The sequence below is a fragment of the Lactuca sativa genome, chromosome 4, assembly GCF_002870075.4.
Source record: "Lactuca sativa cultivar Salinas chromosome 4, Lsat_Salinas_v11, whole genome shotgun sequence".
Taxonomy (NCBI): domain Eukaryota; kingdom Viridiplantae; phylum Streptophyta; class Magnoliopsida; order Asterales; family Asteraceae; genus Lactuca; species Lactuca sativa.
This window is the reverse complement of record NC_056626.2, coordinates 59,899,783-59,914,314: the sequence shown is the minus strand read 5'-3', so window position 1 is coordinate 59,914,314 and position 14,532 is coordinate 59,899,783. Positions and strand designations below refer to the sequence as shown.

The 14,532-nt window shown below is 36.9% G+C and overlaps 1 protein-coding gene across 1 annotated transcript; it reads left to right on the top strand.

The window, feature by feature from the left end:
- Window positions 1-10,508: 10,508 nt before the first annotated feature.
- Window positions 10,509-14,143, top strand: LOC111878487 (calcium-dependent lipid-binding protein). Its single transcript, XM_023874990.3, has 12 exons — window positions 10,509-10,776; window positions 10,856-10,992; window positions 11,576-11,677; window positions 11,928-11,978; window positions 12,076-12,196; window positions 12,271-12,392; window positions 12,471-12,569; window positions 12,655-12,735; window positions 12,813-12,898; window positions 12,991-13,216; window positions 13,297-13,461; window positions 13,609-14,143. Exons 2-12 carry the CDS (start codon window positions 10,888-10,890, stop codon window positions 13,966-13,968), a joined length of 1,518 nt encoding a protein of 505 aa, XP_023730758.1. The 5' UTR covers window positions 10,509-10,776; window positions 10,856-10,887; the 3' UTR covers window positions 13,969-14,143.
- Window positions 14,144-14,532: the final 389 nt, after the last annotated feature.

Genomic DNA, 14,532 nt, shown 5'->3' with positions numbered 1-14,532 from the left:
AAAAACTAACAAACAACTTTTTTCAATATAAACCAATAAATATCATCTTAAGTAAAAACCATTTAAATAATTAATATATTAATAAACCGGAATATTGTTGGAAAACAATTCCAAAATTAAACTCTTTAATTAAAATTGATTTGGTATATATTAGTTTTAAATACATACACATTGTAAGAAAATATACAACATTCTTTTCTTTTTATATATACAGAGTTTAGATGCAACAAGAAAAAAGAATCTTTTTTTTCAACGAATAATACAAAACAATAAAAAAAATTTGTCTCGTGTAGATACTATAATAATAAAAAAAACATTTTTTTTTTGTGTTCTAATCCGTCGAGCAGTGTACAAACCATTTTTTTTCTTTTCTCTTTTGTTTGTTGTATATATACAAAAAACACCTTTTTAATAGCAAAAAGTAAAATGAAGTATGCTAAAAAAACAAAATAATTTAAAAAACTGAGATTTTAAGAAAAAATAAAAAATTTAAAATTATACCTATTTGGTAAATATTTTTAAAACTACACCTATTTGGTAAATATTTTTTTTTTCAAAAACACCATTTTGGTCAAAAACTCATGAATACACCTATTTGGTGAGTATTTTTTTTTTCAAAAACATCATTTTGGTCAAAAACTCATGAATTATTAATGAGAAATTAAATAACCTTCTATCTTTTGCTCTACCTTTTCATATTAGGTATACCAAATAGACTTTGGCCTAGCAGTAAGGAGTTACTCTTTCAAATGAGAGGTTATGAGTTCAAGTCTTACTAGTGTAACATCTTGTTTACTGTCATTTCTTATTTCAGGGTCGTGGGCCAAAAGTCGATTGTGTAAAGGCTCTGGGCCTTAAAGAGGTAAGTTTAGTCCTTGTGGAAGGAGGTAATGATGGTTAAGAGATTTAACCATTGAACTCCATATTGGGTTGAAGGATAGAAAGGGAAAAGTCATAGTTCGGGTTCTTGTATGAAATATGGATTTTTGTTCGAGAACTTTTTAGTCCAAGATATCTAGATAATATTGTGGGAAAACGAATTTGACCAAAATGAATACCTTTTGTTCGAGAACTTTTTAGTCATAGTTCGGGTTCTTGTATGAAATATGAATACCTTTCGGTGGATATAAAGATTGTCGAAAATGGATTAGGAAGGTATTAGGTTAAACCGAGTATGTTGGGTGTACAACGTGTACGTTGGGCGTACCAGACAATGGTTGATCGTAGAGGATCAACTTGGTATGTTAGGCGTACCAAAAGTATGTTGGGTGTATGAGATTAGAACCCAAAACCTAATTTCGGGGGGTTTGAGCCCTTAGAGACTGCCGCCCATATCCTTAGTCTGGTCCCTACAAAGAAAGTTGCTAAAACTCCTCATGAGATGTGGATTGGTAAAGTTCCCAAACTAGACCACATCAAGATTTGGGTTTGCGAGGCTTTCGTGAGGCGCGAGACTCATGATAAGCTCGAACCTTGAAGTGAGAGGTGTATTTTCATCGGCTACCCATAGAAATCCTTTGGTTACCTCTTCTACATACCTAGTGAGAATGTGGTCTTTGTAGCAAGGAGGAATGTCTTTCAAGAGAGAGAGTTCATAAGCCAAGGAAACAATGGGAGGCAAATTGACCTTGAAGAAATTCAAGAGTCAAGTGGTGAAGGAACTTCAAACCCTAGCACTCAACTTGAGGAGGAAACTCCTGTTGAGCCAATTGACGAGTCTGTACCTTTGAGACGGTCCACAAGGGCAGGAATGAACCTGAGCACTACTATGGTTTCCATATTATTGCGGAAGATGAGACACTTATCAGTGATGAGACATTGATAAGTTTGGATGAACCTAATAGCTACGCGGAAGCCATGGTAGGCCCCGAGTTTGCTAAATGGAAAGAGGCAATGGGCAGCGAGATACAGTCCATGTATGGCAATCAAGTTTGGAACTTGGTTGACAATGTACCAGGTCGTAAGACAATTGGGTGCAAGTGGATCTTCAAGAAGAAGACCAACATGGATGGTGATGTACATACATATAAGGCGCGACTGGTTGCAAAAGGCTTTTCTCAAACTCCAGGAGTTGATTATGATGAGACCTTTTCACTAGCAGCAAAAATTAAGTCTATTAGGGTCTTGTTAGCATTTCATGCTTATGAGATATGGCAAATGGATGTCAAAACCGCCTTCCTTAATGGAAGTTTGGCTGAGGATGTTTACATGAGTCAGCCAGAGGATTTTGTCGGTAAAGAATACCCTAGTAGAGTGTGTAATCTCGAGAAATCCATTTATGGATTGAAATAGGCACCTCGCAAATGGAATCTTTGCTTCGATGAGAAAGTCAAAGAGTTTGGCTTTTCGAGGAGTGAAGATGAATCTTGTGTCTATGTTAAGGCTAGTGGGAGTATAGTTAGCTTTTTGGTACTGTATGTGGATGACATACTACTCATAGGAAATGACATCTCAACCTTGCAGGAAGTGAAGTCCTGGCTTGGGAAGTGTCTCTCTATGAAAGACCTAGGAGAAGCTGCCTATATTCTAGGGATAAGGATTCTGAGAGACCGGAGTAAAAGACTAATTGGACTTAGTCAGAGTACCTACTTGGATAAGGTGCTGAAGAGGTTCAGCACCCAAGATTCCAAGAAAGGAGAGTTACCCATCCAGAGTAACGCCAGACTGAGTAAGACTCAGAGCCCGAGTATGGAGGCTGAAATAGCAGAAATGAGTCGAGTACCTTATATGCTTCCGCTGTAGGCTCGATCATGTATGTTATGACTTGTACTCGTCCTGATGTAGCCTTTGCCTTGAGCATGGTTAGCAGATATCAGGGGAACTCTGGCAAGGCTCACTAGACTACGGTAAAGAATATCCTCAAATACCTATGAAGGACTAAGGACTGGGTCCTTACCCTCGATGGGAGTGATGACTTGAGATTTGTAGGGTATAGTGATGCTAGCTTTCAGACTGATAGGGATAATTTCCGCTCTCAGTCAAGCTGGGTCTTTACCTTAAACGGAGGAGCAATCACTTGGAAGAGTTCCAAGCAGGAGACAGTGGCTGATTCAACTTGCGAATCATAGTATATAGCAGCAAGTGAGGCAGCAAAGGAGGCAATATGGGTGAAGAACTTCATTGGAGACCTTGGAGTTGTACCAACTATGAAGGAGCCAATGGAAATTTTCTGTGATAGTGAAAGTGCAGTTGCCTTAGCCAAGGAACCAAGGGATCACAGGAGATCCAGACATATCAACAGAAAATACCATTTCATTAGACATCAAATAGAAGAAGGACTCCTCGTGGCAAAGAGGGTATCATCAGATGAGAACCCAACAAATCCCCTCACGAAGTGACTGAGTCGGGTTAAGCATCTCCAGCATGCTCGAAGCATAGGGCTGAAGGATGATATTAATTTTAGTAGTTAGATAATTTTGAAATTTGTAAAGTGTAATTGACATTTGATGATGAATAAAAGATGTGTTTATTTATTAGTAAAGTGTTGCTATCTTTTGTCAATCCTTTACTATATTTCTTTTGCATGTTTTGACTTCCAGAATAATTATGTTTGGTATATCATATTATTCGAATTCTCCACAGTCGGTCATATGTTGGAAGTAGGTATGAATCAAGACTGTCATGAGTTGGTTGCAGAGGTCTAAGTTGTTGGACATGGCTACGACACTCATGAGTGCTCATAAGTTCTGAGCATTGGATTTAACCCATGCTCACTGGTATCACTTCATGGAATTTATCTCAAATGATCGTGAGATGGTAATATCATATAAGTCTTCAAACCTAAAGATATGACTTGTTGCCTATGAGTTGGTTATGCATTGATCATATGAAAACGCATTGGTAACTCGATGTTATAAAACATACTTTTGTGTGTGATTCAACAAGTAGTAGAACAAGCATATGAGTCGAAGTTTATCTGTTTCTTCTTAGATTAGAAGCAATATCTGGGCCCCTCGATGATTTTTTTGACCTATGTAATGGGCCCGGTCAGAACTAAGTTGATGTGTTCAATTAAGTTCTTTGTCAAACAAATCGAAAATCGGGAAACAAACTGCTGGACAATAAGTAAGACATTGTTCCATGTATTTGTCCGACTGATATCTAGAATAGAGGTTTATATGATCACTTATCTTAAATGGCGTAACATCATCTTCTCAGTTCCGAGAGACCTTGAAAGAGCTACGATTGTTGATCGGTTCCTGAAGTCATACTTGCAGTTATAGTTATTAGACGTATCCAAGTGGAGGACTGTTGGATAAAGTGTCTAAGTCCATAACTATATATGGTATGTACTTGACCCGACCCGGCATGGTCCATTTGGGTTGCATGACATCATGCATTTGGATAAACTAAAATGAGAGAAATAACACTTATGGTTTATTAATATATTATAAGTTCTAATATATTAATAATATTATTTAATTAGTATTGATCAAGAATTAATTTAGAATTAATTAAGTGATCAAAAGATGACTAATTAAATATATGGGTTGATTATGTAAATCATCCATAACTTGTATAGTGGGCTAAAGGCTCCATGGATTATCAAGTTGGGTTAAGACCCATAGTGTAGCACCTGGTTCTTGGTATGTATTTTGTTATTAAATCTTCATTTATTTTTGCCTTTTAGCTTTAGAATCGGCGAGTCGAAGAACTGACTCGCTGAGTAGAAGCGGGACGAGGCGCGGGGTTTGAGTTGCAGACTCGACGAGTCGGGTCCCGGACTCGGCGAGTAGCTGCTGTTTGGACAAAAACCCTAATCCAGGGGTTTGCACCCTATTTAAACGACCTTATGCAACCTCCTTTCCCCCTTTATGCTCCCAAACACTCCTCATAGCAAACCCTAGCCGTTTTTGAGAAGATTTAAGGCTTTTTGAGTGATTCTTGTGAGTTTTGATCTCAAGGAAAAAGGAAGAGCATAGAAGGATCAAGAGGGGACTGAAGGATTCGAGTTTGGTTCATCATTTGCAGTATTTGGAAGGTATAAAGTCTGAACCTTGCTCATTCATTTGTTAGATCCCTCTTTGAGGTGATTTAGGGCTTTTATAAGCCATTTTTGGTGGCTAACCATGTTTACAAACATGGTTGGGGGTTTGGGCTTCTGTATCATGTCATTTTATGAGCCACAAGTCAGATCTAGGTTGCTTTTTGCACCAAGGAAGGCCCCATGCAACAAAAGAACCATTTTAGAGCCTTTTAAGCTCTAATGTCCCATGCATGCACGTAAAGTTTGTAACTTTACGTGCTAGATCGAGTTTAGGGGCTTGGATCTATCATTTGGTTAAGTGTTGTACATCAGAAATCGAAGTTCTTAGTAAGAATGTGATAGACTCGGCGAGTCCATTCCTGGACTCGGCAAGTCCAAGGGTTTTGGTCCCATATCAGTGAGGGTCACAAGGACCAATTGAGTGTGGGAGGGTTTTAGGAGTCCCGGGGAGTGACCCAACGTTCTGGACTAAGCAAAGTGTTCTGGGAATTCATGGTACTCGACGAGTCCAGGTCAATCTTCATGGTACTCGGCGAGTTGTTCATCAACTCGGCGAGTTGAGGACAGAAGGTGTTCATAGGATGAAGAGTGACTCGACGAGTTGTTCATACAACTCGGCAAGTCAAGACAGGACATGAGTATCAGTTGATGATGAACTCGACGAGTTGTTCATACAACTCGGCGAGTCAGATGAGGATTCAGTCGGTGTTCATTTATAAGGAAAACTCGTCGAGTCATCGCCTAACTCGACGAGTAAAGACGGGTATGAGGTTTGATGGAAGGATAGGGACTCGGCGAGTTGGCGAGTCAACTCAGCGAATCAGGTCAATTGGAAGTTGACTTTGACTTTGACTTTGTCAAGGGGTAAAATGGTCATTTTACCCTAAGGGTAGATGTCAGTTTCTGACTAAGTGTTTTGTGGGAATTTTAGCCGGAGGATTTCCGGAGCAGCAGCGGCAACAGTCAGAGGATCCCCGCACAGTTCAGCAGCTACGAGGTGAGTTACCTTCCAGTAGGGGTGGGTCTAACGCCATAATGCCGAACCACCATTGAGGAGTATTTAAAAGATGATTGTCTTTGTGATAATTTATCTTGGTCTGGTATGTGTTGGTTATGAGTTATATCTGTATGATATGTTACATGATATGGATAGTTTCCCTGATAGTGGTCCTTAGGACCAAGGGGTAGGTCAGTACCCTGATATGTCTGGCTGTGTGCTTATATCTTGCTTTTGTATGCTAGTGGTAGGGGCGGAATAGGCCCCGATTACCGATTGAAAGATACCGATGACGATTACCGGTTGAAAGATACTGATGATGATTACCGGTTGAAAGATACCGATGGTATTGTATGGTATGTGGTATGATGGGGGAACTCACTAAGCTTTTTGCTTACAGTTTCAGTTTTTGGTTTCAGGTACCTCTTCATCTAAGGGGAAGGAGCCGGCGGCGTAGCATGGCATCACACACACATATGATTTTCCGCACGGTGTTTTCTGGGATTGTACTCTGATATGACATTTGTTCATGGTTGTAGGTTTCAAATATGATACTTGGTTTTGAGATGACGTGTTTATACAATATTTTCTGATGAATGTTTTATGAATTAATTAATCAAAAATGAAATTTTTGGGCTTGAATTTTGGGATGTTACACATAGGATGCTCCATGGAGGTTTAAACCCATGGGTCATGGAAATGAAGAGCCATGTTACATTAGGGTTTACATGGTGTAATCCTAAGTGTAACACATTATATAAAGAACATGATATCATCTAAAATCGGCTACACTAAGAAAAGAAGAGGGCTAGGCTAATTTTCAAGTGTTCTACATTCTCTCAAAGTTATTCCAAAGCACTTGGTGTTGTGTGAAACATTTGAGGCATCACACTTAGGGTGCTAAGCTCTCAAGGTTTTCAAGGAATCAAATCAACTACAAGGTATGTAATTCTAGCCATATTTTATGTTAAAAGTTCCCCATGTATGCTGGATAGGATTATGAAACTTGGAAATCATATTTTGCATGTATTTTAGACAAACATAGATCCAAGGTTTTCTAGGGTTGCATGTACACTTAGGGGTGTTAGAATGCTTATAACCCATCAAGAACTTAATGAAATAAGCTCTTAATGGAGTTTTGGGACTGGGCTGCGTACGTTGGGCGTACCTGGTAGTACGTTGCGCGCACGTGGTTAGCGCCATGCTTTTGGTCAACATCAGAGTACGCTAGGCGTACTCTCTTGGTACGCAGGGCGTACTCCACTAGGAAGAGATATTGACTTTTGGACCGTGACCATTTGACTTTGACTTTGACTTTGACTTTAACCAAGTTTGACCAAGTTGGACCTTGAGGGTATTTTGGGGAGTTTGATTATGTTTGGTCTTTTGGTTGGAGTAGGTGTTGGTTTGAGAGCTGGGATTCGGAGTCAGGACCTCATCAACTTTTGTCCAGTTTGCGAGGTGAGTTTTCTCTCACTGTACTTTTGGGTCGAAGGCACATTAGATTGTTATCCTGGTTTATCGCATGTTGGTATGTTGTAGTGATCTGTTAGATCTGTATCCAGGTATATAGGATGGTGCTATGCTTAGTGATCTGTAAGATCTGCCTGATTGTCTGTTGACTGATTATATGTTTATCTGTTGCATATGTCGATGTAGTGTAGTTGGGTTGAGATTGTACTGCTTTCTGCTTTCAGTCAACAAACCCGATAATGTTTATATCTATATGTTGTTATGTTATGGTATGCGTGGATATGTGTTTGGTTATTAGGTTGAGGCGGACCAGCTGGGACTGAAGGCCAAGAGAACCAGGGGGTCTCAACTAGACTGTAGGACTGAGGGACGTACCAGTCAGGTCAAAGGCCCAGAGAACGTTCTAGATAAGCTGAAGGCCTGGTGAGGCGTACCAGTCATGCTGAAGGTTCTGTGAGTGTACCAGATAGATTGTAGGCCGGTGGGGCGTTCCAGTCAGGACGAAGGCTCCGTGAGCATACCAGATAGGCTGAAGGCCCGATGAGGCGTACCAATCATGTTGAAGGTTCTGTGAGCATACTAGATAGACTGTAGGCCGGTGGGGCGTTCCAGTCAGGCTGAAGGCTCTGTGAGCATACCAGATAGACTATAGGCTGGCGGGGAGTTCCAGTCAGGCTGAAGGCCCTGTATGTATGTTGTTGTTTGCTAGGTTATCTGCTTGTCTGGTGGTATTTTGAGGGAACTCACTAAGCTTCGTGCTTACAGTTTGATTTATGGTTTCAGGTACCTCAATGGAAAGTGGCAGGACGAAGGCGTGACCGTACACATCCTTGGGTTTACAACTGATTGGATCTTAAGAGACTATGATTTTAATTAATGTTTTGGAAATAATAGTTTGTAAACACTTTTATTAATAAATGGGTCACTTTTTAAAGGTTTAGATTTGTTGAAATTTTTGGGTTGTTATAGAAAGAATAATGGGAATGGGATGATTAGGATATTTAAATGGTAAAGATTATATAATTATAAGAATATAATATTATGGGTTGAAAACCCCATGTGCTCACTAGGTTTCCCAACATAACTCACTCAATTTCTTTGTATCACGGATAGTAATACGAAGGCACTAATAGATAATGGAATTATCCGCTGAGAGATTTAAGGAGTTCGTAGACTTCTAGAATATTGATGTAAGGTCTATTTATACTTATGTTTCTCTATCAGTTATGACATCTCAAGTTTTAATAATCAATGAAAAACATTTTCTCAAAAATACTTTTAATGCGACAAATTTCCCAATTATAAATATCACTCTGATTTAAAATAAGTATAAATAAAAAGTTTTAAATGACCATAAATTTGGGGATATCTCAGCTTGGATTGTGGAAGGGTGTGTTAAGGAACCATATGGCTCGTGTTTTGTTTCGTAAGTGTCGAGTGAGATGTTGATTGGGTTCCTGCAAATCTGTAAGAAGATGGCCGTGTGCCTATAGGCCCACTGAGGTGTTGTTCGTGAGTCCTCATGTCTGTGGTGGGATGCTGGCAATAACGGCGTAGAACTATGAGCCTCTTGTTCCAATAGTTGGATGGTGTCACAACGTATCGTGAACCATCATGGATTTTCCTTATGTGAGTTAGAACTGATAGTTGTGTAGTGGAGACTCGTATATTTGTTTGTTAGTCGTTTGGCATAGTTAGGTGTTTGTGCGGTATGGTATTGTTGTAGATGGCATAGTGGTCGGTAGGTTTTGATCATGCTTTTATAGAACGTTGACTTGTTGGAAAGGTCATGGTTGTATATCGGTTGTTTCTTGTTGAGTTTTTCTTAGCGGACCTTGTTTTTATAAGGATTGTACCGTATGAGTTAAGTCGCCAGTGACAAAGTTCGTTGTCGGTCTTTTGGATGATTTGTCAGATGGTTGTGCATCGGTTTTAGTGTGGGAGTTCGGACGCGCTGTGAGATTTTTGGATTGACCATTGTTAAGCTCGTGGGAGCGGTGGGTTAGTGATGACTTGTCAGTAAGTCAAGTGGACATTTGACATCTTTTGGGCTTAATTTGCTAATTTGGGATTAATGGAAATTCACGATCGGGATGTTTGAGTGTTCGTTCTACACGGTTGATGGTGTTCCTAGTCAGGGACTAGGGGTAGATATAACAAATGGATGATCATCAGCCTTTACGTATGGCTTTCTAGAGTTTAGATTGATGGGTACCCGGTCTTGTGAATTATACTAATTGAGTCGGTTAGTAGTTACAGTTTTGAGAGTTTTCCGATTTAAGTAGTTTTCGTTGTGAGTTGGGTCTTATGGTTGGGGATAGAAAGGTAGTTGTTGTAGTTGATTATTTTCAAATGATTGGGTTATGTGTTGGCATCGGTTGGGTCTAATGATAAAGATTTAAGGTTTTCTGTTTTAGTAAAATGTAATACCTATTCTTTGGTTAACTTCGAATTTTAAGAAATTAAAACGTTAACCAAGGATAAAAATATATTTCAAATTATTTGTATAGTAACAGTGTATGAGAATCAATCCTCACACAAAGATGGTCCAACACCATCAAACAAATTAAATTCATGACAAGAATAATCATAAACAAAAAATCATTTATAAACGATACAAGTTATATAAATGATATTTGTATATTACGTATATGTTTTATGGAGAAGTATTACGAGTTTATAATATTTGTATAAAAACATTTTATAAATTTAATGAATTATGTTAAATAAACGTTGAAAACCTATAGATCATTATATCTTTACACAATATTATATATTTATTTCAAATTATATAAAAGAAAACCTATATATCATTATATCTTTACACAAAAAACTACATTAATTGAAAATTATTCTACTTTTAAGTGTGTTCTAATAAATCAAAAAATTAATTATAAGATTTTTTAAAGGCTTTATTCCAAAATATAAAAGATACCTCTTTTGATAATGATACAAATAAAAAATAACAAAATTATATAAGAAGATAAAAATAGAAAATATCTTGTAATCGAGAATTTAGTTGGTAGCTAAACAAGTAACGGATAGACCAAGGCAAGAATTGAACGTTACATTTACTGATTCACCTCTCTCTTTCTCTTTCTCTTTCTCTCTCAAATTCATCACAGTTTCTTCAAGTCAAGCAAGCAATCGGGTTACACACCGACCCCATTTCCCCCATTATTATTATTCATCTGTAAAAGCAATCCTTCACTAGTTGTGGGGGTAACAACGCGACCCAAACAACGAAACCGATTGCGACTTTTAGAGAGAGAAACTACATCCAGATACTGGAGATTTCATCTACCTTCAATATCAAACGGTAATCACTCGTCTCTCTCTCTCTCTCTCTCAAGTTGAAACTTGAACCTGTAGCTGGTTGGATGTTTTGTTGATTGTAGTTCTGTTTTGGGAGAGTTGAAGTTGATACAAAATGGGGTTGATTTCTGGAATACTGATGGGGACTGTATTTGGGATTGCGATTATGGCTGGTTGGCGGCAGATGATGAGATACCGGAGCAGTAAACGAATTGCCAAGGTAAATCGATTGTTTGGGTTCTTTGATATCTTCGTCTGGTTCTGATTAATCAATTTGATTGTTAGGGTTTTACTTTCACTACTGATTTTCGTGATTTGGTTAGTGTTAGGGTTTAATGTAATCTGTAATTATAACTTAATTTACCATCAGCAAGAGGTGTATGACTGCAATTAGATGTTTCAGTGATCATAGACTGTGAACAAGAAATCGGTTTTCAGGGGTTTCTTTTTCTTGTTGACTCTATTAGCTTGTGATAGGATCTCAAAAAAGGGACTATACTGATTTAAAGAAAGATAGAGCATTATTCGCTGCTCCACTGTTCATAGATGGTGATTTTATAGCTTCTGAGTTTCCATGCTTCTTGAACTAAACCTGATAATATTGTATGCTTCTGCACTACTAGAGCATGTTATTCTTGGTGATCCACATACAACTTGAGATTTATGTTGACATGATATAATAGCATAAAATTGAAATTGCATTGACTATAGAATCTAGATGATGATGATCATCTTGACTCATTAGCTTTCTTTTGAGATGAATGTTATTCAGCATACTGAAAGATAAGTTGTTTTTTCCTCAGGCAGTTGACATAAAACTCCTTGGATGTCTCAACAGAGATGATTTGAAGAAAATCTGTGGTGACAACTTTCCAGAATGGATATCTTTCCCTGTTTATGAACAGGTTAGTACTTTCACTTTCACTATGTACATAATCAGCTGCAACTTAAGAATTAGTTTCATCTCTCCTCAACTTGTTACAGAAGTCTTCAAAGATAATTTTTCAGTTATTCTTCAACCCAACTCTTAATTTAACCTCTTGTAGTATAAGATACTCTTCATCACCAAAGAACCCGTTTCATGATTTTTTAGAAGTCACTAAACAGATTATATTTTTAGTGAACGTTTCTCATCTTTGTAGCTTCATATTTCAGGTGAAATGGCTGAATAAACAATTGAGCAAACTCTGGCCATATGTTGAAGAAGTAAGTTATCTCGACTACTCATTATTTATAATTTCTATATGTATTATCTTCTTAGGTTGACTATATCCTTGGTCAAATCTAATTTTCTTAATTATAGGCAGCTCGAATAATAATCAAAGATTCTGTTGAGCCTTTATTGGAAGATTATCGCCCACCTGGAATTACATCATTGAAGTTCAATAAACTCTCTCTTGGAACTGTAGCACCAAAGATTGAAGGTATCATTATAAATATGACTTAAAATTATAATTTTTTCAAAGTTTATATACATACTTAAAAAAAAAACATGCAGGTATCCGTGTTCAAAGCCTTAAAAAAGGTCAAATAACAATGGACATAGATTTGCGTTGGGGTGGTGATCCAAATATTGTTTTAGGAGTTGAAGCTGCACTTGTTGCTAATTTACCTATTCAGGTAGGTTTATTTATTTATTTATTTAATTATTTAAATTCTTTCATATTGTTTTTGAATCAAATTATGTTTGTTCTACAGCTGAAAGATCTACAAGTTTTTACAGTTGTTCGTGTTATTTTCCAACTCTGTGAAGAAATCCCTTGCATTTCTGCTGTTGTTGTTGCTTTACTTTCTGAGGTATGATTTATGAATTCTTAAATTCATGAATTAATGATTTCTTTTTTTTTTTTGTTCTAATAATTTTTTTTTATAAAAATTTCAGCCAAAGCCAAGAATTGATTATACATTGAAGGCTATTGGTGGAAGTTTAACTGCCATGCCTGGACTTTCTGATATGATTGATGTAAGTTTCTTTTTCATTTTTTGACTAATCATTTATCTATTTTTATAAAATGTTAACGTGTTATTTAATTTTTGTAGGATACTGTAAATACAATAGTTTCAGATATGCTTCAATGGCCCCACAGAATTGTTGTTCCCATTGGTGGTGTAGGTGTGGATACAAGGTACAATATTGGAATCGGAATTCATGATTCCATTCCATTCCATTAATCAATTATGTCTAATTTGGATTTGGTGTTTGAATATTTTTATGCAGTGATCTGGAGCTGAAGCCACAAGGGCAACTGACATTAACAATTGTGAAGGCAACAAATTTAAAAAATATGGAAATGATTGGAAAATCTGATCCTTATGTCACTGCTTTTATTCGTCCACTTGAAAAATTCAAAACAAAAGCTGTAGATAACAACTTGAACCCTGTTTGGAATCATGTACTTCAGTTGATTGTAGAAGACAAGGAAACCCAATCCGCTATTCTCGAGGTTATATAATAAAATCTTTTTTTATCTTTTTTATTTTTTAGTTTTTATAATAAATAATGATGTAATCCAATTCCAAACAGGTTCTGGATGAAGATATTGGGCAAGACAAGCGTTTGGGAATTGCAAAATTATCTCTAATTGGCATTCAACCAGAAATTGAAAATGAAATTGAATTGAAGCTTCAACCTTCACTTGATATGCTCAAGATCAAAGATAAGAAAGATAGAGGAACTCTCACAGTCAAGGTAAATAGTCAAATAGTCAAACAGTCAAAATGGTCAAATAGTCAACACACATATATATATATATATATATATATATATATATATATATATATATATATATATATATATATATATATATATATAATTTAGTAATAATTTTAAATACAGGTGAAATACCATGAGTTTACAAAAGAAGAGCAAGATCTTGCTATAGAAGAAGAGAAGAGGATACTAGAAGAGAAAAAGAGACTTAAAGCCGAGGGTATAATCGGAAGTACAATGGATGCGATTGATGGAGCTGCGGGGTTGGTGGGGTCCGGGGTTGGGTTTGTGGGTAGTGGAGTTGGGGCTGGGGTTGGGGCGGGTGTTGGGCTTGTTGGAAGTGGGCTTGGGGCGGTTGGTAGTGGGCTCAGTAAGGCTGGGAAGTTTATGGGCCGGACTATTACTGGAACCAGTAGCTCTAAAAAAAGTGGGGCGTCAACTCCGGTCAATACTGTTGAAGAAAATGGTGGTGCAAAACCAAGGTAAAAAAAAAGGGTTTTGTTTGTTTCTTTGTTAAATGTGAATTGTTTTTCTACTTTTTATGTGAAACAAGAATCTTTTTTACCTTTTGTTGTTTTCTTTTAGGATTTTATAAATAGATGGAGTGTAAATCATTATTGATGTTATTGTTAACCTTTTCCATTATGTTGGTTTTATTGAATTCACTAGTAAATAATGAAATGTTAAGGTAGGACACCTAATTTCATGAAAGAAATTCTCCAAAACATCATTCCGATAGCATGCAAATCTAAATATAATAGAAGAAAAGGAAATGCATCTAAAATTATCAACATTTAAAAACTGATTCTCACATATAGGAAAATATAATAGAAGAAAAGGAAATGCAACTAAAATTAACAAATCAGTAAATAACTTTGCTGAATTAGAAAAACGTATAATCGATCAATAATGTAGAAGACGAAGCAACATACCTCGATCTATATGTGTGTGTGGAAAATTCATATCGACGAGGAGTGAGAAGTGAGACGATTTTACGGGTTTAGGTAAAACTGCAATCAAGAAATGATTCCACAGTATTTTTTTAATCTT

What these genes read in the sequence shown, in the direction of transcription:
- LOC111878487 (XM_023874990.3), top strand. Translation starts at nt 10,888, where the DNA reads ATGGGGTTGATTTCTGGAATACTGATGGGGACTGTATTTGGGATTGCG. An exon ending in CCCAATCCGCTATTCTCGAG is followed by an intron (nt 13,217 to 13,296) that starts GTTATATAATAA and finishes AATTCCAAACAG; the next exon opens with GTTCTGGATGAAGATATTGG. An exon ending in GAGGAACTCTCACAGTCAAG is followed by an intron (nt 13,462 to 13,608) that starts GTAAATAGTCAA and finishes TTTTAAATACAG; the next exon opens with GTGAAATACCATGAGTTTAC.